This window comes from Microtus ochrogaster, chromosome 2 (assembly GCF_000317375.1).
Source record: "Microtus ochrogaster isolate Prairie Vole_2 chromosome 2, MicOch1.0, whole genome shotgun sequence".
Lineage (NCBI taxonomy): Eukaryota > Metazoa > Chordata > Mammalia > Rodentia > Cricetidae > Microtus > Microtus ochrogaster.
This window is the reverse complement of record NC_022010.1, coordinates 48,059,069-48,080,400: the sequence shown is the minus strand read 5'-3', so window position 1 is coordinate 48,080,400 and position 21,332 is coordinate 48,059,069. Positions and strand designations below refer to the sequence as shown.

General features: G+C 35.1%; 1 protein-coding gene across 9 annotated transcripts in view; it reads left to right on the top strand.

The window, feature by feature from the left end:
* Stxbp5l (syntaxin binding protein 5 like) overlaps positions 1-21,332 on the top strand; it is a 250,576-nt gene that overhangs the window by 205,167 nt on the left and 24,077 nt on the right. For 7 of the 9 annotated variants that reach the window (XM_026785901.1, XM_026785891.1, XM_026785895.1 and 4 more), the window contains 4 exons: positions 8,294-8,464; positions 10,626-10,865; positions 17,394-17,754; positions 21,075-21,240. In XM_026785901.1, the coding sequence (XP_026641702.1) occupies positions 8,294-8,464; positions 10,626-10,865; positions 17,394-17,754; positions 21,075-21,240 (938 nt within the window). The remainder of the gene's footprint in view (positions 1-8,293; positions 8,465-10,625; positions 10,866-17,393; positions 17,755-21,074; positions 21,241-21,332) is intronic. The other 2 variants (XM_026785910.1, XM_026785905.1) reach the window with 1 other exon arrangement.

Here is a 21,332-nt window from a genome sequence, read left to right as displayed (position 1 = left end):
AGTCTGTGATGAATTTTGCTGGGAATTTGTTTGCTAAAGGTTTGTCAGTGCTGTGAATTTTTTCAAAGAACCAACTCTTTGCTTCACTGACTTTTTTCATTTCTATATCATTATCTTGCTTTTTCACTTCTAGTTTTAGCTTATTTATCAAATAAGGACCAAGAAATTATTTCATGTATGTACTAAGACTTGCTTTGCGCACTACAATATAGTCTGTTTAAGGAGAAAAACTCCCGTGGACTGCTGACAAGAATACATAGTCTGCAAGATGTGGATGGAATCTTCTGCAGATGCCTCTTAGTCCCATTTTCACTAAATGTTATTGATCTCTTATTTTTCTTTGTTAATTTGTTTTGGTTTGAACAACCAGTGCATTTGGTGGAAGTGTGGTATTACAGCTATTCAATATTACTATACTAAGGTCAGTCAGCATCCTTACACCCAATAGCACTTACTTTGATAAAGTTGAGTGTTCCAACATTCAAGGCATGTATGTTCAGAATTGCAATATGCAGTGTATCTCTTCTAATTAATTTTGATTTGGAGCCATTTTGTTAGAAATTAAAATTGCTACATCTGCTAGCTTTCTTTCTCCATTAGCTTGGAGTCTCTCTTTCCATGCTTTTATTCTAAAGCTTTGTTTCTTTGCAGTGAGATCTATTTTCTGCAGTCAACAAAGAAGAGAGTCTTGCTTTTAATCTAGTCAGTTAGTATGCATTGTTTGAAAGAGATTGAAACTGTTATCATTCCGTTAATTTTAACAGTATGTATTCACTTTTATTTCTTTGTTGTTTCTATTTTCTAATTCTCATTTGCTTATTTATTGCAGTGGGGTTATTTTGTGCTGTGCTCTCACAGATGTGTTTATTGTTCTCTGCAGTATGGAGGACTCATTTGACTATCACCCAAGCTCCTTGCTTAGTGGTGAGGAATGCCTTTAGTTTATATTTGTCATCTGGTGTCAGGATGCATAGATGGAAGTTTCTGTTCTACCTGGTCCTGCAGCCGTTCAATCCCAAAGAAACACACAGACGCTTATATTAATTATAAACTATTTGGCCTATTAGCTTAGGCTTATTATTATCTATCTCTTATTATCTATCTCTTACAATTTAAATTAGCCCATAATTCTTAACTATATTAAACCATATGAATTCGTACCTTTTCTCAGTGAGGCATTCTCATATTTTCTCCTCTGCATCTGGTTGGTGACTGACTCTGCCTTTCCTCTTTCCAGAATTCTCCTATTCTGGTTGCCCCACCTGTACTTCCTGCCTGGCTACTGACCAATCAGTGTTACACTAAAACAATACAAGTGACAAATCTTTATAGTATACAAGAGAATTCTCCCATAGCAAGGAAGTTAATGGATTTGTACTTTAATCACTCATATTCCTTCAATGGAACTGTTTACAGTGTTCAAGTGAAATTAGTTTGTAATCGAGTTGAGGTATCAGTTCTCTCTACTGGACTACAGCTACCCCTTAGTAATTAGACCCTAAGCCATGTGCTTAAGGCACCAGGCTCAAAATACAATATTGCTATGGGAGTAGCACACTATCTACTTCGGTAATCATACCTGAAGAATGGGCCCAGTAATAGTCAATTAAACAGCAACCACCACCACAACATCATTAATTTTTGGTAAGTGAATAAAATAGAAATGTGTGCTCTAAGTTACAAGTTACTGGGGGCATGAGTACAATGAAAATAAACAGTTTAAAACAGTTAGTATTAGAGTGATAGAGAAAAACAGAGAAGAAAATAAAAATGAGAGGCAACAGTAGACACAAGGAAAGGACATGAAATAGTTCTGGATAAAGCTAGAGCAAAAGGAGAAAGGGAAGACAGGATTCTAATCCCATGATGCTTTATGTATCTATCCAACCTTCCCAGCACTGTATATTGAAAAGAATATCCTTTCTACAAATATCTGTTCTTAGCCTTTTGCCAAAATTTACTTGGCTGTAGATGCATAATTTTATTTGTGGGCTCTCCATTGTGTTTCATTAATCTGACTCTGGTTTTGTTGTTGTTGTTTCAATTTTGTTGTTTTTATCAATGCCATACTGTGTAGACTACTACAGAATTGTAATGTGTTTTGAAGTCACATAGTGTAATACCTTCCTCTTTGTCCTGTTAGGTCAAGGAATCATTAAGAACTAGGGAGTATTTTGTGGTTCCATGTAAACTTTTCTTTTAATTTTCTAATTCTATGGAAAATGTCATTGGAGTTTTAAAGTAGGTATTGAATAAATCTGTAAATTGCTTTGTATACTTTATACCTTTTAATAATAGACAGGACTACAAGTATTCACTATCATGCTCAGCAATTTTGTCTGTTTTTATAGATTTTGACATAAAGTTTATATTTTCTGATGAGTATTTCTGATACTTATTTGAATTTCATTTGTGTGGAATATCTTATTCATTTTTTCACCTCCAGTTCATGTGTATCCTTAAAGGTGAAGTAAGTGAAATAATATTAACATATGGTTGTATATTTTAAAATTCTCAATACTTTTATTTTATAGCCACAGAGTAATTATATAAAATAATGTTTCATTTTGAAATAGTCATACATGCATGTAGCACACTTTGATCATATTGAATCCCCCATTATTGTTTCTTATTCTTTTATTCTTCCAAATTTCTTTCTAAATACTTCTAATAATAGTTGAATATCCGATAATTTAATAATTTATATCCAAATTATTGATAAATAAGGTCTCACTACAACCATAACATAACTTATTTTCTTGTTCTGTTGTAATTACCTTCTCCCTGTAATAGTTTTCCCTCACTGTAAATGATCGACTCTAGAAGTGTGTTTTGACTTCTTGCTTATGTTAGGTATGTCTGTTACTGATTTTCATTTTGCTTACCATGAGTTATAAAAATATATTTTTATAATAAAAAGCAATTTTGAAATTATAGTAACAGCATAAGTGTAAAAACAAATACACATAAAAAGTAATGTGATAAAATATACTAAGTACATTCTACATTTGTACCCCATTCCTTTCCTCATCTGGATTTCGGATGACCCACCTTCATATCTTTCTATGTTGTCTGTCACTTAATATATTAAAGTAGGTGCTCTTACTTATTTTATATCTTAGTCTTCATACTAATGATGGGGTGACTTACATTCTACACTAATGATCTAAGCAACCCATACTTAGATTATTAGGGCATTCTTCATTCATTTCTGTGTTTCATTCTTATTTATACTATGTCTTTCAATCTGAATAACTCCCTTAAGCATTTTTTATGGAATAAGTTTGTTAGAGATTGTTCTCTCAGCCTTCATTTGTTTGGGAATGTCTTTATCTTTTGTTAATTTCTAAGGATACCTTTCCTATGCCTAATCAACACAATTGTTTTATTTTTTAATACTTCAGTATTAAGAAAATCTTGCACCACCATTTCCTGGTCTGTAAGATTTCTGCTGAGAAGTCTGATGTCAAGTGAATTGGTGCACTGCCTTGTGTTATTCAAGTCTTGAAATTCTTCTCATTAGTGTGGTGTGTGTGTGTGTGTGTGTGTGTGTGTGTGTGTGTGTGTGTGTGTGTGTGGTTCATGTGTTCGTGTGTCCTTCTGGACTTAAAAGATGTTGTACTTCTGCCTCTGCCTCCTTCATGCTAAGATTAGAGGTGTGAGCCACATGGCTCGCTTTCTTTCTCGCCTGTGATGAAAACTTGCTTATAAAATGTCTTAGGTTAGAGTTGGTTGATTTAAAGATACCTTTGAACTTCCTGTAACTGGATATTTGTAGCTTTCTCTAGATTTAAAAAATTCTGTCACTTTTTTTATATATGCTTTCTAAACCTTTAGCATGTTCAACTCATTCTGAAATCCCAACCACCTGAATATTTACACTTTTTATAATGTCTCATAAGTTCTCTTCCCTCCTCACCTCTACTCTTTTCTCTTATGTATTTTAAAATAGCCTGTCTTCAAGTTCATTCTTTTTTCTATTCAATCCACCCTGATACTGATATTTTCTATAGACCTGTGTTTTTTTAGTTTATTCAACTCTATAATATCTATTCATTTTTGTAATTGCTTCCATCTCTGTTAGTTTTCCTGTTTGAATATTGAGACATTGCTTTGTGTTTTCCTTCCTTCCCTCTTTCTTTTCTTTCTTCCCCCCTGCCCCCTATTTCTCTTTCTTTCTGAAAAAGATAGTTTATTCTAGAGCCATTTTGACTGATCATAGCCTGGAAACACAGATTTAGATTAACCGTAAATTCCATGTTCAAAATGGAAGCAGTTTCAAGGAGATTTTTATAGTTTTACAGAACAGAGAAAGTCATAAATCAAGGCAAGTTTGAAGTACATTTGTGGGTTTACCAAGAAGGCAGTTACATTGAAATGAGGGGCATTTTTCTACAGGCTCAATATACTATTTGATAGCATTCTTTGTTTTTGATTTGATAGAAGCTAATTGCCTGCTATGTTAGTAGGTTCTAAAAGCCATTTATCTTTTGTTACAAGATGGTGGTTCAGATTGGGAGGTGGGAGATCAGAACCTAGGCTAAGATAAGGTGGTCAGTCTCTGAACAGCCCGCATGCCTCTGCAGGTACTGGAATTCTCATCAGCTGATCAGTCCCTAAAAATACAGATTCTTCCAAGAATTTTCATCTGCAACCAGATCCAGCTTCTCTTCAGAAGTTATTGCTCACAGTTCCTCCTGTCAGCCAAGCATCACATTTTATGCACGTGGGAGTCACGTATTACTTATTAAACATTAAGGTTCCCTCTTATCTAGGAAGCTCATTCCTAGGACCTGATGTACATGAGGCTGAGAAGTAAGAATCGTGGTCAGGAAGAGAAGACCAGCTGGAAAGGGCCATTAGGAAGAAACTCCTTCTAGTCTGATCTAAACTCTCTTTTAGCTAGCAGCATACTGCTTTGTCATAGAAGAGCTACCCCTTATATTGTCATTCACTTCACTTGCCCATATGTTATTCTGAATATTTTAGGCAAGTTAATATGGATATATAATTTTTGTAAAATAAAAGTAAAAATATCCTTCTAAAGATTTTTACTGTGTCCTGGAAAAAGTCTGAAGTATCTTTAATACTGAAAAAAATTTTTAACACTAGCATGTAATAGTGTCTAGAACCTATACTAAAGCAGAACCTATGAAGAAGAAAAATATTAATCAATAGAAACTGACATAAAAATAATAGGTAGGCTAGAATTAGTAAACTACTTAAATATACTGTAGAGTGAGAGATAGGTCCCAGGATGTTAAAAAGAAGCATAAAATTATATAAAAAAATTCTAAATCAATCTAAATCAATCTTTTAGAGATAAAAAGTATTTTATTGGAGATGATTATTTCACTAAATGGGCTTAATAAAAAGAATTGATACTGCTTAAGAACAACATGAACTCAAAAATTTTCTGTTTAGAAAGAAACTCTGTGCCATCTAGTGCATATGCTGCAAGAATTCTGGAAAAAGAATGGGGGATAAATAATGTTTGAATAAATGATGCTGAACAGTTTCTCAGTTTTATAAACAATAAAGATCCACAGTTCCAAGAAGCATAATGAATCCCATGCATGAGAAATGTAGAGAAAATTGTATAAAGAGCATTATAATTGAATTTCTTTAAGTGCCAATTAGCCAGAGATGTGGGAGATGACATTTTAACACATCAAGTAGCAAAAACAAGAATAAAGCAATTTTTTTCCACAGAAAAAGAAAGCTGGAAGAAAGTAGAAAAGTATGTTTAAATTACTGAAAGGAGGGCTGGAGAGATGGCTCAGCGGTTAAGAGCACTGACTGCTCTTCCCGAGGACCCGGGTTCAATTCCCAGCACCCACATGGCAGTCCACAACTGTCTGAAAATCCAGTTCCGGCGATCTGACACCCTTACACTAATGCACATAAAATAAAGTTAAATAAACCATAGGAAAAAAAAATTACTGAAAGGAAAACAGCATAACATTCTGCAATCAATAGAAATCATGTTCAAAATGAAGGTGAAATAAATGCTTTATTGGGTATACAAAAGCTAAAGACATGCATGGTGGCACATGTCTACAACATTCCCAAAAATTGGAAAAGGGAAGGAAAAGATCACAAACTTGAGGACAGCCTGATCCATATAGTGATACTCAAAAAGTGGCCACACACACACCTAAAAATTCAACCTCCAAATATCCAGATGTCAGAGAAATTTCAACATACCCAGAAACTGATGAAGACCAAAAATGGTAAATTCTGATGAGTTCAAAATATTATTTTTTTAAATCTCTTTAAAAATAATTGATAACTGAGGAAATCCAAAATAATCATCAAAAGATAAATGATTCAGCAAATAATGGCATACCCAGACAATGGAATATTTCTCAGAATGAAAATAAATAGCTGCTTGACACAACAAGAAAGAACCTTGACTAATCATGATGAGCAAAGCCAGGCAAAACCGAATAGAAACTGGCTCCAGATTAGCCTATGTAGTAAACAATATGACAGAGAATGACTTAGTCAATAGCTAGATTTGCTTTTCTTTTGATTTAGCTCCATTTTATTAACATAAATTTCCAAGTTGACTATCTGAACTATGTCTAATTTTTTCAATTCTTATCTATCGAGAACATCTATCATGGATTTATTTTAAATGAACATTTGCTTGGCATAGTGGATAAGCCATAGCCCCTAAAGCAAGGTACCATGTCTGTGGAGAGAGCAGGGGTTTTCTGACTGCTGTATGAGGATGGGGGTATTGTTGCTAATTGTATATCTAAAGCAGTTGCCATCGTCTGACGCTCACTAGGTGGTCAGTGACAAATGTTGCCTTCATTATTCTTCTTTTTTAATGCTGGAGAAGGAGGATTAGAACTCTTGACTTCCTCTTCACAGTGTCTTCACAAGATAAAATCTGCCTTTTTAGCTGAGATTTCTGAATTTCTGTTCAAAATGAAAGATGCTTTGATTCCAAAATGACTAAGTTTCAACGGACTTCATTGGCTTCTTATATTTTCAAAAGTTTAATTCTTTCTCAAATATTTGGCTAACTCTGTAGTTCAGTGCTTAAGCATATATATCAGTTGAGAAAATCAGTTTAGACTCTTCCCTGATGGGAAATCTCATTTTTTATGTTCTTCATTTTTATCATGTATAATTCACAATAATAATAAATTATCTTACAGGTTATTTGAAAATTAAATAAGATAATACACAGATATATACATACACAATGCCCACCATTGAAATACTGATAAATGTTAACTCTCATTTTAAAAATTGGTAGGAAAAATTCTAGTACAATAAAATAGTGAGGAATAATTCCTGCCTTGAGTAGCTGCAAAGTAATCCAGGAAAGACACAATTTTAGGCTTTAAAATTGTGCAGTACAGAGAGGCTGTAACAGATTGCCAGGTCCACATAGTCAACATTGCTAGTAGGCATTTCCATACAGCTCTACCTCAAGGATGACCAGAACAGAATGGTCCATAGTGCCTTCTTTATATTGCAGAACCATGAAGGGCATTTCAAATGCAATTTATTACTTTTAGGCAAAATAAGAAAATCTGTTTCATGCTAAATGAGTTTTGTACCATTAAGGTCTACTCCTAGTCCAAGTTTTCAAAGTGTTATCCAAACACTCACAGACGTTAGATAAACATTTTATACTTAATTAATTCTATACTTTGAGACAAGAGTGACAAAGGCAAAAGCTTATACCGTGTCTATTGCAGCCCTTTGTGTAGGACATGGACTCCAAAAACACTACAGAAGCTGCATGAACTAGGCAGTAACATTCTAGAGGAAATCAAAGAGTGAAGACCTGAGTAGGGCAGAACTAATTAGTGTCAGAACTAGAATGTGCAGGAAGGCAGCTATGTCCTTAAGTACTGCTCTCGAGCATAGTATGATGCTGTGTTCTGCATCTTAAACTCCAAGTAAAAGAAATACTTTCCAAAACTTACATAAATTGGACCTGTTCAAATAATGTGATAAAAATACAAGATTAAAACTTATTTTATATTGCCATTCAACAATATATTAAATACATAGTAGGAATATACAGCACATTTCAAATAATGATAATCAAACAAATTAGGAATGTGTGTGCTATACATAATAAGTGTTTTGATTTTTTATAATCTGAAATTGTAACTAAATCTTAAAATAACAAGAAACTAGTGATATGCAAATGGGTTGGAAGAAGAGGAATTCTTGTTCCTCCATTTTTAAAACTATGCCTTTGGATTTCCTCATCTGAAGACTTAACTATGATATTTATTCTGCCTTCTTCCTCTTGGTACAGACCATGTAAATGGACACTGCACAAGTCCAACCTCTCAGAGTTGCAGTTCTGGAAAACGTCTTTCCAGTGCTGATGTTTCAAAAGTAAATCGCTGGGGTCCTGGAAGACCACCATTTAGAAAGGCACAGTCAGCTGCTTGCATGGAGATTTCTTTACCAGTTACAACTGAAGGTAGGCTAAACATGTCAATTCTTGTGAGTACAGTTAAAAGCTTGGTTTGTCATGGTAACAGGTGCTGGGAGACAAGAAATGGAAGTTAATTTAAAAGATGATAAAAACCCACATGACATTGAAAAAAACAAGATCCTACCTGACTGTGGCCATAACTCCAATTCTATTCCCCAGTCCACCTCCTTCCTTATCTCTAAAAACAGAAAAAAATGACTCCACTATAGGTAAGCTATACAAAAGGTGACAATCTGCAAAGGAAACCTTAATTACCTCTGCTGTCAAATGAATATAACCAAGTTTAAAAAGACACGTTTTTAAATTCTAAAATTCAGAATTATAACCGGATCTGGTGGCACAGGCCTGTAATCCCAGTTACTGGGGAGGCAGAGGCAGAAGGATTGCAAGACCTGCCTGTGTTACAGAGAGAGCTCAAGGACAGTCTGGACCATTTACCAAGACCCTGTCTCAAAGAATAAAGGACAAAAGGTCTGGGATATAATTCAGTGCTGAGCACTTACCCAGTCTGCGTGAGGTCCAGAATATATCCCCAGGGCCACCAAATAAATAAATAATAAATAAAAATAATAAAGTTTATAATCCTTGTAAATTTTTAAAGGAAGTTATTGTTTCCTTATTCATAAAATAAGTATGTGGATGGGGAGTCAAATACAAGAAGAAAAGAGACAAAACTTTTTAGAGCAGGAAAGAAAACAGAATCTTATAAGTTTGCTTTTACTCTTTTGGTAATAAAGATTTTAGGAGGGGGGAAATAATAGAAATATTTGGCTGTAATAACTCTATACTATTCTTTAAATCTTCAAATGGCAACCTATTACTGTTCTTCAAAAAATGTTTTTAATGAATTCATTACTCAGTTTTTATTTAATAATATGCTATACTAAATCTTGTCCAGTAGACATGGAAATGACTAAATCATATTTCTAGCAGGTGTTTGTGAGTATCAGTATTGAGTAATAATCATGAGTGAAACTTTGCAGACAGATTGGCTACAAATGTTATAATAGGAGCAATGTGTAAGGATTATAAAAGCAAGAGAATAATCATTGGAATGAATGCTACAGACTTTTGAGTCATAGATATTTCTGCCTCTAGTTTGTGCTAGAAAATAGTTTAGTAATAATTCTGTCTTTAAATTTGCAAAATATATAGATGATAAATTTTGCAAGATATTTTTTATAAATTTGGTAAAGATATAGGGAAATTAGGAATATTGCATTCTCTTCCTTCTAAATATATTTTGAAGAACTCATCTCATCTGGTTCTATGAAAACTAAAAAGGCACACTGAGATCTGTCAAGAGGAAAAAGGTGAGTGAAGACAGTAGAGATAGTAGGAGTCTGTCCTTGAGCAATTAAAGTCAGTATAACTATATTTCTGTTTCGCACATGGGGAAATTTGTGCTTGCTGGAGGGTGCATATGCACAGGTGTTAATGAAGCAAGAGCACACAAAACCATGCTGCTGTTTCTTTTCTAAGCAGGCTGAAGCCTTTTCGGGAAATCCTGCATTAACAAGATGGCACAGTCTGTTTTGTCCTTTGGCGTTAGTTAGTTAAACCTGGATTTGGGTTATAGGCAGGCAGGTCAAAACAAGTCTACAGAAATCACATTCCCGTTTTTGGACTTACATTAAAACTTCAATTTTTATAGCTTCACTTGCATACAATATGTTTGTCACAGATCATTTATGATCCAGATTGGTCCTTTCATGTGGGCAACCATGGTACTGTTGGTAAGTGTGACTTGCCAAAGATTATTAGTATGGTTTCTATGATCAAAAGATGCGAAGGAAAAATAACTACAGTGGTAGAAAATGTTATAATCTTGACTATTTAGATTTAAGGGGTTCCCCCCCCCCCCGATTAGAATTTTAACTGATCATTCAGGAAATGTAAAAAAGAAAAGTGGTGTGCTAGAACTCAGGAGACTAGAATTTTGGTTTTAACTCTGCCTAAGTTTATGATAGCACATAAGATTTCAGACTCTACTCCTTCAAAATGAGCTGGTACCTTGGGGAAGATACCCTTCACGCCAGTAAACAAAGAATAAAACCTTTCTCTCATAATTATGGTTTTCAGGTATTAGATTTGACTTGTTTTATAGATTCACTAATGCTTCATTTTGCTTTTTAAACCTTCATAGAAGCCAGAGAGAATTCCTATAACCGCTCCAGGAGCTCTAGCATCTCCAGTATTGACAAAGACTCCAAAGAAGCAGTTACAGCTTTATACTTCATGGAATCCTATGCGCGGAAGAACGACTCCACCGTTTCGCCTTGTCTGTTTGTTGGAACTAGTCTGGGAATGGTTTTACTCATCTCCCTGAACCTACCGTCATCAGACGAACAAAGGTGTACAGAGCCAGTGATGGTATTGCCAAGTGGTAAGAGTTTTGACTCATTCATTCCCTTGCTGCTACTTATTCAACTTTAGATATCAAGAACTGCTAATATGCATTGATTATGGATGAAGGTGAGGAGTATAAGCCTCATATGTAATTCAGACTATCAGAACTTCATGTATTCTTCCAACACTTACCATACTGCCATTTACCAGTTTTCGGGGTCAGAGTACAGTTGAGTTGTTTCTATGAATGGGATCCAGAAAGGGCAATCTAAACCCTGCTTTCAGAAATAAGCTCCTTAAAAGTGCTGAGATAAACATTACTGCACAAGTTCAATTTAGTTTTAATAACTTGGCATTTTCCCAAAGTTCTATGTCAGGCCAGAACCTACAAGTGTTTTTACATCATTCTTGAAATCAGAATAAATAAAGTAGAAGAAATCTGACCTAAGGTGGATATTTGAAGTTTTCCTTGACTTTTCATGAAGCTCTTCAAGAATTCAACTTAGGAACATGTTCTACTCTCCCTGAAATATCATTTTTATTTCTTTTTTAAAAAGTCTGTGTGATTCCCTTGACATTCCTTTGAATATTTTTAACAGATTCTAATCATTAGTTTTACTTCCTCTTTCGTAAATATAATAAATGTTTTAGGTATATTAAGCTAAAAAAAATTTTATGACTACATAGGGTAAGAGATTTTTTTAAACAGTCCATATAGCATGACAGGTTAGAGAAATTTGGGCTTTTGTATTAACTTGTGTTAGATAGATATATGTAGGTGCCAGGCAGAATAGTCAGCTCTGTGAGTGTGATAAATTTAGAAACCCCTTGTCTCTAAACTACTAAAAACAAACACTTTATTTTGATCCAATATGACATAGAGAAAAATACTTTTTAAAGCATTTCTAATTGTAAGAAAATATGAATTTTTTATTCTGCTGAAGTTAGAGTCAGATCAGTGAGGTCAGAATAAATCAGCAATTCAGATCTCTTCTTTAACCTAATGATGACATACATTGGACATCCAATGTGTACCAGGCATTCTGTGGGGTCCCCTGCAGGCTCTTCAGCCGGAAGGGGAAAGACACACAGGATGCAGAAATAATGAAACATGGCCTGGTTTTATTGTAACTGGTTCTGGACCAGAACTTCTGGAGTTATTGTTTTAATTTAGCATTATTTTATTTACATTTAGTCATAATTTTACTTTAGCACAGCACAATTTGGGGAAGAAAAGTATTCAGATAACAAGTCAGTCCCAAGTGCTTAACAAATACAGCCTACTAACACAAGCTATTAATGGTAAAAGAAATGAAGGAAGAGATATATGGATGCTGTATATGATCTGATCTATTTTCTGTAAACATGCTATTTAAAATTTATTAATTCAAAAGAAGAAAACTATAGTGCTAGGTTCATGTTTTTTGTAATTAAAATAATAAATAAATATTTATCGTAAATATTGTAAATAAAAAAGAATAACAGGAAGCCAGCTTTCTAGCAGTAAACAGAGAAAAGGGTGTGGAATTTCCTAAGGAGGAAAGGTGACAGAAAGATCAGACTGAGACTGGAGACTGCTGTACCTCCTCACAGTCCGCTGACTGACTCTGCAATTGCTGTTGTTCTGTGATTGATGATTTTTCATCTATTTCCATAACCATTCTCTGTTCTACAGCCCATTCAGTTCTAAAACCCCCCAAGGTATTATTATCTATAATACAGTACTACATAGCACATCTCTATAACTTACCTTACATAATTTAAATGCTATATCAATTTATTAGCAAATCCTTGTTACATTTTCTCCCATTCATTGGTACCATCAGTTTATTCTTAGCACATATGAGTTTAGCTGTTTTGAATGCCTCATATTAGTAAAATCACGCAGAATTTACCCATTTGTGACTGGCTTATTTTACTAAATGTAATACCATCAATGTCTTTTAATATTAGAGAGCTGCTCTTTTTTAAGTTAAAATAATGTTGCAATTGCATATATATAGCACAAATAATAAAAACTCAGAGACATAAATTGGGGATCAACTTAAAAACTATAAATGCAAAACAGTCAAGCCACTAGAGAAGTCTTAATCTCTACCAAAACTGGGCAACTGCAGGTAAGCAGACTAAGCCTCTATGTTCTCCCATTTTATATCCCTTCTAGTGCTGGGGTTAAAGGTGTGTGACTCCCTAGGACCTGAATTAAAGGTGTGAGCCACTACCACATAGATCTGTTTCTGCATTGATCTTGTGTAGTCCAGGGTGGCCTTAAACTCCAGAGATCCATCTGATTCTGGCTTCCAAATCCTGGGATTAAAGGTGTGTGTCACCATTGCCTGCCTGACCTCTAGTGGCTTTAGCTTTGTCTCTGGTCTTTAGGCAATATTTGTTTATCAAAATACAAATAATATACCACTACAGATCTATATATGACTTTTGTAATCCATTTCTCTGCTGGAGGCTTAGGTTGTTTCCACATCTCCACTATTGTGAGTGGCACTGTCCTCACAGTCCTGGGTTACAACCCCAGAGCTATATTGCTTGGTTATATGTTAGTTCCATTTTTAGTTTTTTTTTAAATCTTCATACTTGTCCATGTCTATTTACTGCTCTAAAGGGCAGTGGAACCTAGGGTTGTAGTGCTATCTCATTTGCATTTTAATAAATAACGTTTGCCTGAAGATCAGAGAGTAGAATACCCTCACTTGTCAGCCTTATAGACCAGACAGCAGTGACACACACCTTTAATCCCAATAGCCACACTAGTTTGCCATAGAAACTGGGCAGTAGTGATGTATGCCTTTAATCCCACCTCTAGAGAGCAACATAAAATGGGAGGATACAGCTATCAAAAATACTCTTATTCTGAGATTTCTGGAGGCAGGATTGCTATTTCAGACTGAGGTAGAGGCAACAGCAAGTGACTGGCTGTTTTGCTTTTCTGACATTCAGGTTGAACCCCAATATCTGTTTCTGGGTTTTTATTAATTCTGCTAAATTTGACACCCAATGTTAGCAATAGATCATGAGACTCTTAATCTCAGGGTTTGGGGTTTGAGCCCCATGTTGCCAAAAGTAGCAGAAATAGTAAAAACCCAGAGACAGATATTGGGGTTCAACCTGAAGATCAAAAAACAGAACAGCCAAGTCACTAGAGAGTTCTTACTTCTAAGATAGGAGAATGAAGCCTAAAAATAAGTCAGACTCAAGTCTCACGCAATAGCCAACTTTATTCAGAGTGTCAGACACTTTATACCCTGAGGGTTAAGAATGGTCACCTGAGTAAATTTCTCATGAGTTCAAGCTGTGTATGATCACAAGGACAAATTGAATGTGGCAAAAACATGTTTTTCCATAGAGGCCTACAAATAAATAACAATAGCCAGTTGAAATAAATAATCAGAAGTAAACTCATTCTATGTGCTATGCTCAGGAGAAGCAAATAAAGCACATGCTGAGAACAAATTCCATGTGTTTGTAGAAACTGAGGTCATAAGACTCTTGTCTTGTTTTCCTGGCATTTTCCCACAAGCACTCAGAATCTCCTCACACTTCTCCATTCTTGGACTGTGTTCTGACACATGTCCCTTGCATGTGTGGAAATACCAACAGTGTATGTTTTAGTTTCTCCACATAATGCTGTCATTGGTATCTTTTGATGATTTTAGAATGGTTATCCTAACAGATATGAGGTTGTACCTCATCATGGTTGTGTTATCCTGATATTCCAACAAACCAGACAACCTAAAGGAAATGAGTACAAAACTAGAAATACACCCTGCACCAAACCCTGAGTCAGTAGAAAATCTGAACAGACCTAGAACTAGTAAGGGGTTGAATTAGTAACCAAAAAGTATACTACTAAAAATAAAATCCCACTTTCCTTTTTTTAAGGAATGTTTTCACATAGATAGATAGCCTTGCTAGTCTTAGCAACAAATTCTTATCAGTAATATGGAAGTTTGAAGTATGTTCAAATCATTGAATTGGAGAGCTGGGAAGCACATGCATACTATGTCTCTTTCCATACTTCACTTTTGTGTGTATCAGAATAATTTGAAGGTATTGCTGTGATAGAGATCGAAGGACCCCACCCCAGACCCTCTGGTTCAGTAAGTCTAAGATAATCTGAGGATTTGCAGTTTGACCAAGTCCTTGTGTGATGCTAATCTAACAAATGAACTATTACATGTCCTGATTGCGTATTAATATATTGCAGTTTTCTTATTAACAATTAATAAAATGAAGCCCAGAGGGGATAAATAGCATGCTTCAAACAAGCTGGAGAGAGGAGTAGATTTGAAGCTGAATTTCTTGAATCCCTGCTCACTTTGTAATTGATCACGTTGTGTTTCTTCCTCTGTTCTAATATTATTATGTTGAATTGCTGTATTAGAAACTACAAGCTGTAGCTGACCTCCCAGTCCTGAGTCAGTAAACTGACCTGGCTAAATCCTGTTTTAAAAAATCCACAGAACCTTAGAAATCATCCCTAAGGAAGTTAATTAGAGATGCAAAGATTAGGCAACCTAGCCTAAAATCATGTTAAATAAGATTGCATGGAATTAAAGACCTTAACATAGAACCTGGAACTTTGAAACTACTTTTAGAAAGACATAGGAGAAAGAAATACTTCAAGATTTAATTACAGGCAATGGTTCTCCAAGTAGAACCCAAATGATCAATAAAAATGGGGAAAATTGACAAATTGGATTGTATCAAATTAAAAGGGTTCTTCACAGCAAAATGAAGAGTAGAGGAGACACTGAATGGGGGGAAATTTTTGCTAGCTGTTCAACAGGGAGCTAATAACCAAAATACATAGAGAACTAAAAAGAATACCAAAAGTAAGTGATTCAGTTGATAAATGGACAAACAAATTGAATAATTTTCTCTTTTGATATATTATTGGCATATGTTAATTATACAAATTATACATAATTACATATAGATAGTTATTTTCCATACCATGGGAAAAACAGGTAAATAATCTTTTTTTCTGAATCAAGATACATAAACTTGCCTATGTTAAAAGTAGTTATTTTAAAAAGACAAAACTTTAAAATTATTTTATTAGAGGCCAAAAGTAATAATGTTTTGCATTCCACAAGCCCTGATTCTATCCCTAGTTATTTTGTTAAAAGAACTTTGTAGTAGGAAGGCTGTTAGTTTGTTCCAGGCTGCTCAGCCCTAAAATAATCACACAGAAACTTCACTTAAATGTATTGCTAGCTAGCTCTTATATTTTTGATTAACCCATTTCTATTAATCTGTGTATCACCACAAGGTCATTGCCTACTGGCAAAGTTCCAGCTGACAGATCCAGTGAAGGCATCTGTCCCTGGTATTAACTACATGACTTCTTGTTGACTCTGCCTTCTTTCTCCCAGCATTCAGTTTAGTTTTCCCACCTAGCTCTATTCTGCCCTGTTTATAGGCCCAAAGCAGCTTCTTTATTAACCAATGATATTCACAGCAGAACTTGTTTGTCACACCATTAAAAGTGGCATCGCTCCAAGCACAATGGTGCATGTCTTTAATCTCAGCACTCAAAGGCAGGGGGAGTTTGATTTTAAGTTTGAGGCCAGTCTGTTCTACAGAGGGAGTTCAAAAACAGCCAAGGCTACAAAGAGAAATCCTGTCTGGAAGATAGATAGATAGATAGATAGATAGATAGATAGATAGATAGATAGATAGATAGATAGATAGATAGATAGATACAGTTGAAGTCACTTTTGATCAAAGGTCAAGTACAAAATTGGTGGCATGGAGTAACTCTGAATGTGAGATCACATAATATTTATTGAGGGCTTAATTTCAGAACAATTAAAAAGCATTTTCTAGCAAATAAGCATCAAAAAGGAAATTGGAAACAGGTAGTACACTTTTTTTTAATAGTTTAACTCACTTGAAAAAATAAAGTTATACACATACTAAAAATTTGCCTTTTAAATTTTTATGGGTTTTAATGGAACTATATAGCATAATGAAAAAAATCCTGTGTATATGTTTTAGAGGTGCTCACTCTGAATTGAACAACCAATAAGGGGGCTCATACATGGGAGAGGATAATTCTTCTTCTACAGCATAGCTGCCTGTGGTTCTTGGTTTAGAGGTGGGAAAGAGGGGGAGGGGTTCGCTGGAAGTGCTGGAGAAAGGAAACAAAGGGGGAAAGTGATATAGTTCTATTTCAATTAAAACCATATTAAACAAAAAGATAATAAAAGACATTTTGAATTTAAAAAAAAAAGAATATTGGGGTTCGAATCAGGAAACCTGAATCTAATTCATGCTTAATAGTAACTGTAACCAAGGCTGCAGTCCAAGCTGTATGGCCTGTCCCTAGTGTGATCATCCTTCCAGACCTGTTTTCTCAGCAATATAGTGAACAAGTTTGGCAAATAGTTTAGTTTAAACTAAATTTAGACCTACCTTTTTTAGCACAAGTTGTTACAGCAGATTAACTCACAAACATGCTGGTTTTGTATAGTACAAATTACTAGCCTATTCCCGTAAACAGCTTTAGAAGGGCTCCCACATGCGAGTGGTACGATTTGTGTTACAGGTTCTCTCCTCTCACTGAAAGGAGCTGTGCTGACATTTTCCTGCATGGACAGAAGTGGCAGCTTAATGCAGCCTCCATATGAAGTATGGAGGGATCCGAACAACGCAGAGGAAAATGAGAAAACGTGGAAGAGGAAACTGGTTATGAACTACTCCAGTGCATCCCAAGAAACAGGCGACCATCAGTATGCAATAATCTGCTCAGAGAAACAAGCCAAAGTCTTCTCACTGCCGTCTCAGAGCTGCCTTTATGTTCACAACATCACAGAGGCCTCTTTCATACTGCAAGCAGAGGTGGTGGTCATGTGTAACAGCGCCTGCTTGGCCTGCTTTTGTGCAAACGGCCATATCATGATAATGAGGTACTTGGCGTGTTTATTGTTAGCTGATAGTTATAACAATGCTAGCAAGAAATAATGGTGAGAAGTATATTCATACTGTTGAAGAGAAGTAACCTGATAGATGTTCGTTGTGTTTGTAAATGTTCTGAAGAGAGGTTTGTGGCTTGGGTGTGGAGAGGGCTGGTTCTGGTTTTGGTTTTGGTTTTGCTTCCTAAAAAATACTTGTCAAATACTTAACAATAATATATATATATATATATATTTTGACATAATATATATAAATATATATTTATATATAGCTGACATATATAAATACATTTATATAGTTGACATATATAAATGTATTTATATATATATATATTTGACGTCAAAGAATTCAAGGAAAGAATGATTCCCAATCATTTGTACATTAATTTAACAGGCAGGTATTTGGAATATGTTAGGTACTAGATTCAGAAGCTATATGGAAGTAAAATTATCTGTTGCTTTCCTTATTATATAAGAAATTTACACAGAGAATTTCACTTGATTCTCAAAGCTTTTTAGGACATCGACAAGTATTATTTTCATCTTTCATTTTACATATTAGAAATTAAAGTAAAATAATTTGTTTGAAGGCATAAAGCATAGGAAAAATCATATTAACACTCACTGGTAAACTAAAAGCCATGAGACACATTAAAAATAAGATTATTTTACTCAAAGAAATCATATAAAACTTGTGAAGCATAAAGTATTACCTAATGAGTTTATGGATTCAGCAATGCTGTGGTCGGTCATTGGATGAATAAGCTACAAGAAAACGAAATTTACTCAATATACTATAAAGGCGACTGTCATTCTTGTCAATATCTCACCTTGTTCCAAATCATTTAAAAGGAGATAAAATTAGCAACATATGAAAATATACAAATAATTAGAAAACAGAAATGGAATTTCCAGTAGAGGATATATAAGCTGATTTTTCTTTTGACAAAGTTCCCAAAGTTTAAAAGCATTGAATCACTAAATGTATAATAAAAAAAAAGTAACTTGGAGAGGCAGGTTGACATACATGCTTGAGGACCATGAGTGATGAACTAAATTAGTAAGAAATGGGACTTTAAAGCAGGTAGTTAGCCTTCTCTGTATGTGTACTAAAAAATACTCAAGGACTCTTGTACTACAAGGCAAGGAGGGAGCAGAGCTGAAGAGGGAAACTTGCTGCATGCAAAGCTGATTTGTTAAACAAGGTAAAGAAGATCACTGACTCCCAGGATTTAGGGAATTTGTATTACAGTAATGCTATTAGCAGGTAAGGAAGTGAGAGGAAGTTGAAAACACTGAGAATAAGGAGTTTGAGAATGGATTAAAAATAAGTTCGACTTTTAAGGTGCTTCAAGCCATCCAGCAGGTGCTTAAGAGCAATCTAAGGTCTGGTCTCTTGGGAAAATGCAGGCTTGAGCATCATCTAGGAACACTGATAATACAGGAACAAAACTGTAAACTTGGTCATGCTGAAGCTTCCTTAGAATTCCAGCAGTGAAGAAAGGAGGTTCCAAAATTCAAGGTAATCCTCTACTACATAGTAAATTGGAGGCCAGACTGGCTGTGTGAAACCCGTTCAGAAAGCGAGTGTTAGGAGCATGGTGATGCTGGGAGCAGCTTTCATGGAGCAAGAATAGAGTAGTGCAGTACGAAGTTGAAAATGATGACAAATCAGTCTGATTTTGTATAGACTGCAAGCCAAGATTTAAATGATCTAAAAAGGCAGAGAATACGGTTGATGGGAATTATATGAAGTCAAGTGTTTGAAAAGAAGGTGTCTTGTGGCACAGCCACCCCCATCATTTATATGTCAGCAATGGCTACTTTTGCACACAAAGAGAACTGAACAACTGTGAAGGAGCTGCTGCAGGCCCAAGCCTGAAACCTTTACTGTCTGATCCCTTAGCTGACTCTTTCAGAAAATGTTGTGTAAATAGAAAGAAGAGAAGCAGGAAAGTCATTCAAGAGGAAGACCAGATTTTCGTGGTATTTTGGTTCATTATTTCTAACATGAAGAGATCTATAATTAGTGAGGGAGAAACTTTTGGGGAAAAGGCAATCATGGTTTCCTTATTCTCATAGATTTCTGATTCTTTCTCAAACTATTTTCAGAGATTTCCAATGAAGACCACTCCATCCTGTTTGTAAATGATTTAACCCATAGACTTGCTTCAATTATGGGGGATGCGTATTTATGGGGTGTGTGTGTGATCAATTACAGGGGATGTGTATTTATAGGTGTGTGTGATGTCCTTTCCTCTCAGCTTGTTTGTTACTCAAGATTTATATTAAGCTCTTATATATCGTTCATATTTCAAATAGTTTTGACTACTAAGTCTTTGAAATCCAGCGAGCCGGTCACACTTTCAGCAGACCTCAGTGACTATCCAAGGGTCGTTACTTGCTCAATTACTTGCTCAATAGTCATGTGACTAGTTGGTGGATAAAATACCAGGCAGCATGGTGCCGGAACATCAATAAATGCTTATTCCAATAAGATAGATTTCAGTCTCCATATTATATAGTAAAATTTTGGGTCTCAAAATGTAGTTACAAAATATTTTTTAAAAGAAAAATGACACTATCTGTATTCTAGGATGAATTAAAACTACTGTACATGAAGAATTAGCATAGTTCCCAAGTCCGAGGATTAAACCAGAGAAGTTCTCTCTGCCCTTGACTTGAAGGAATGATGGGAAAACTGTTGCTTTTCAATAGTGGATTATAAATTAGCTTTTACTACATTATCCAAAAGGACCTTTCTAGGGCTATCTCATCAAAATTATAGCTGCAGGATAGGCTAGGAAGTAACTACAGATGTAGTCTTTCCTATGTATAGATGCTAATCTGTTACCTATTACAACTCATTCCTTAAGCTTCGGCCGTGTTTATTTACTAGTCGTGTTCAATACAAATGCCCTAAGAGACAGGAAGGTTCCCCTTCCTGTGAAGAGGGACTAAGGGATGGAGCTCTATGCCCAGGCACACTGGACTGACCCCACACATGTCTGTTGGCACATAAAATCAAATACTAAGGAGTTGTGATTAGAGAGACCATAGGCCTCTACATTACTCCTCTAGGGACACTTGCAAAACATTTTTATGGGCTAAGATAGAACTGTGCTCAAATTTGTGTGTGTACATGTGATTTTATTTGAAAGTCTACTTATTATTAATCTTTAAAGATGCTATAAAGAAAAAGCATAAAATGATGACTTTATTATTAAATAGTATTAAATATTATTTTTATTAAAGTAAATATTTATATCAAAGAAAATATGAGATGTAGATTTATTAACTGTTCTTCTATTCAGCTTACCTAGCCTTCGCCCAATGTTGGATGTAAATTATTTGCCACTGACAGACATGAGGATAGCACGGACATTTTGTTTTACTAATGAAGGCCAAGCGTTATACCTTGTCTCTCCTACTGAAATTCAACGGTTAACATATAGCCAAGAAATGTGTGATAATATTCAGGTAGGTAAAGTTCCTTCATAAATCTAAATAGATGTGGGATTTGGGGAGAGGAACTAGGAGGAAAGGAGTGTGGGGAAATTGTAGCCAGGATG